The sequence below is a fragment of the Anarrhichthys ocellatus genome, unplaced genomic scaffold, assembly GCF_004355925.1.
Source record: "Anarrhichthys ocellatus isolate YVR2014 unplaced genomic scaffold, GSC_Weel_1.0 scaffold1529, whole genome shotgun sequence".
In the NCBI taxonomy this organism is placed as follows: Eukaryota; Metazoa; Chordata; class Actinopteri; order Perciformes; family Anarhichadidae; genus Anarrhichthys; species Anarrhichthys ocellatus.
Window position 1 is genome coordinate 2,920 of NW_022281503.1, and position 3,695 is coordinate 6,614.

The 3,695-nt window shown below is 42.0% G+C and overlaps 1 protein-coding gene across 2 annotated transcripts in view; it reads left to right on the plus strand.

The window, feature by feature from the left end:
- Window positions 1-3,430, plus strand: part of LOC116377674 (isoleucine--tRNA ligase, mitochondrial-like) — a 6,343-nt gene extending 2,913 nt beyond the window's left edge. The window contains exons 6-10 of one of the 2 annotated variants that reach the window (XR_004212228.1): window positions 71-177; window positions 658-803; window positions 933-1,123; window positions 1,628-1,842; window positions 2,591-2,677. Coding sequence is in view for 1 of the 2 variants with exons in the window: in XM_031839375.1 (XP_031695235.1) it covers window positions 71-177; window positions 658-803; window positions 933-1,123; window positions 1,628-1,772; window positions 2,591-2,736 (735 nt within the window). In the remaining variant the exon portion in view is untranslated. Of the gene's footprint in view, window positions 1-70; window positions 178-657; window positions 804-932; window positions 1,124-1,627; window positions 1,843-2,590 lie in introns of both variants that reach the window. The other variant, XM_031839375.1, reaches the window with a different exon arrangement.
- Window positions 3,431-3,695: the final 265 nt, after the last annotated feature.

The window sequence follows — 3,695 nt, forward strand, 5'->3', positions numbered from 1 at the left end:
GTGTGTGTGTGTGTGTGTGTGTGTGTGTGTGTGTGTGTGTGTGTGTGCGCGTGCGCGTGCGCGTGCGCAGGTGACAGACGCCTACAGTGAGTTTGATGCCGGTAGGGCCATTCGTGTCCTCCAAGCCTTCATCACCAGAGAGCTCTCCAGCTTCTATTTCAGCATCATCAAAGACCGGTAAAGGCTGAAAACAAGAGACCCACCAGTGGTTTAGCTGTGCTGGTATTCTTCTGATCGCTTTACTTTGCTTTAACACTCGTGCCTCATGAGACATTTTGGGCTTCCTTCATTTTTCTATCATTTTGGCCATGTTAATGCATATGGCATACATTTTGGAAAGGGTGTGAGCTTTTTTAGTTTTTTTAATTTTATTTTGGAAGTTGAACTTCAGCTCCTATAATAAGTCTCCAATAAACTGTGTAGCCAAAATACATACCCTCAGACCCTTAAGGACAAACATTATCCACATTGAAATTCCACAACTATTACAGTATCAAGTCAGTGAGAGTGGAAAATATTATTACTATCATTTTTGTCTTCTATGGTATCAGAGCAACTGTTTTTTTAAAGTGAGGCCCAAGGGTTAAGTATCTGTGAAACTCTCGTATCTCTTCCTCTTTCCTCGTCTGTTCCTTTAATTCTGCCTCTTTAAATCAGGTTGTACTGTGATCCAGAGGACTCGTTGGGCAGAAGATCATGTCAGACCGTTTTAGAGGAAATTCTAGACGGAGTGACCAGATCTATAGCTCCCATCCTGCCACATCTAGCTGAAGAGGTCTATCTACACGCACCAGGACATGACGGTACGTGTCAGTTGGTTCGTGTTGTTACAACATATGACCCCGCATGTGTTTTCAACCATACCGTCTCTCTATACATTTTGTGTTCTCTTGCTAACAAAGAGTATTCATGAACCGTAAACGCGTCTGCAGAAGGGGAGACATTATTTCAGAGCGGCTGGATCAAAAGCAGTTCGGTGTGGCGGCGACCAGGATTGGAGGAGGCAGTGGAGGGGGCCTGTGCCATCAGGGACTCCTTCCTGTCTTCCATTCCGGGCAAAAATGCCGCTCAGTACGACCTCACCATTGCCATTGAACCCGGTTTGCTGTTTGAGCTCATGGAGGTAAATCAAATGTTGTGAGCAAGCCACTATACAGAGAGAGAGAGAGAGAGAGAGTCCACAAAAGACACTGAGAAGGACTTCACATGTTCAAATGCTGAGGCAATGGGCCAAGATCTAAAGTAGAGTGATTGTTTCCAGTTGTTCTGTTTTTGTTTTTGTTTTTTTTTAAACAAAATGTTTCTGCAAAGGTTGAGAACATCCACACATCATGTGTCATCACTTCCTGGCTGCTAGAATCATGCACACTAATAATAATAATAATAATAATAATAATATTATTATTAACAACAACAACAAATTAAACTAAATGTCATCTGTAATATACATAAAATGCAACATATAATGTAACGCATGTTTACAATACTATCGATTTGTAATAATTAGATAAGAACAAAATATAAAATATGATACACACATGTTGGAAATCCCCAATGCTTTTATTTATATATTATCAGTCTATATAAAGGGACATGAACCCATAACCTTCCTCCTCTCCACTCCCAGTCTCTCCAAGAGGAAGCCACCTCCACCTCCTCCCAGCTGGCTGAGCTGATGACGGTCGCGCGGGTCAACCTGACCAGCGTGCTGCCCCGCGACCTTCCCCCAGACGCCTTGCTGAGCCGCGGCTCCTTCCTCATCAACCTGGAGGGTGAGGAACGTTCACACTGAGCTAGTCGGTACAACGGCGCAGAGATAAATCAGCCAGGATTGGGGAAATGGTAGAGTTTTTGCATCATGTCTTAATGGACCTTTTTTCACAGCAGACATTTGCACCCGGCCAACACTGATGTAATAACATGTGTCAGGGCCCCGTCTCCAGAGCGGGATACCTCAGGCTCAAACGTCCACCTGGACTCAAGGATGAACTGATTAGAATTTGGAGGTCAGAGGTCACTGTGACCTCACTAAACAAATTTTGGGCCAGAACTGAAGAATTGATATGCTAATTAGGCTAATTTCACACAAATGTCTAATAGGATAAAAAAAATGATGAAGCGATGACATTTTTGGATGTAAACTGATACTTGACTGGTTGATGGAGGTTTACAACCACGAGGTGATCATTTTAGTTCCCATTGTTTCAAACAGCTTCTTATTATATTTAAATTGTGTGATCATATCGTATATATTTTACCTCGCAGAATATCCTCTTTTGCTATAACCAGATCACCATCATCATCATATCATCAACATTTCATAAAACGTCACACTAAATTGCCAACTCATTGTTCTCATGACGTTGCTTGTAATAGACAACTCCTCCCCTTTCACATGAATATTGTGGCTGATAAAAGCCAGCGTTACCTGAGCCATGTGATAAGCAGCTCCATGATAGCGGTTATCAGGAAGCTCAGTGAACCCAAAGACAAGTTCAAATGTCTGTAGTGAAAAAGATCCACACAGTTGTGGACAAAATGTGAATAAGATGACTTCCAAAATGCTGAGTACGTCTGTCTGTCCGGTCAGGTGGTGTCATACGAGAGGACAGCGCCTACAGCATAGCAGCAGTGCCCACCGCTGCCGCCAGGTGCCCGCGGTGCCGGCGCTACACCACAGACTCGGTGGACTGCCTGTGCCCGCGCTGCCAGACCATCGTTTCACCGGCTCACTGACAAAGCGTCTTGTCACTGTGACGAACATTGAACATCGGCTGTTTCCTTCTCCTGCTTCGGGTGAAGTTCCTCTTGAGGGCTGAATAGAGACTGGCTTTTATAATCCCTGCTGAGAGGTGTAAAACTGACTCCCAGTTACTCCTGTGTTCTTCCATTTTGGCCACTGCCAGTCAAGAGAGCCTGCAGCTGAGCACAGGGCTGTCCTAATAGCAGATAACAACGCGTACTGTCAGGCCTAACTGTTTTATGCACTTACAAAACCACAAGGCTGAATGTACATGAAGCGGGTTTTTTCTGATCACCAGTGACTTTTTTTTTTTCAATTAGATGAAGACCTCTGAACTTTCCAGAAAGGCTCCTGTATCATTACTGTGGAGCGCTTTTGTGACTGATAACTGCACCAAACGATACAGTATGAGTAAGCTTGCTTACTGTATGTTTCATTGGGAATACTTATATTTTCTTAGAGGGGATGCCATTCACGTGGCTTATCAGTTGTTTTAAGTGCGTAACTACAGGGGAAAGGAATGCGTTCCTCTGAGTGTCAACATGTGACAGCAGTAGAGAATGTATACTGGGTACGTTCTTGTAAACCTTTCAATAATATATCCTGTTCCTTGTAAACGTTCCCATCAAGTTGAAGGTATATGGAAAAAAATGTCTCTAAATTATAAATAAATGGATTATGACATTTTCTGACTTTTTTCTGACATTTTATACTGACCTTTTTATTACTATAACAAAATATTACAACATACACACCGTGACTTTTTTTGACATACTACATAACTTTTTTATGACATGCTATGAATTTTTTAATGAGCCACTGACTATATTTCGATATTTTTTCCTCATACTTTATCATGACTTTATTACGTTTTGTTCTACATACTCTATCTTTTATTTTCATCATGCTAAACTGTCTTATTAATCTATGACTTTTCTTAATGACTAATAAA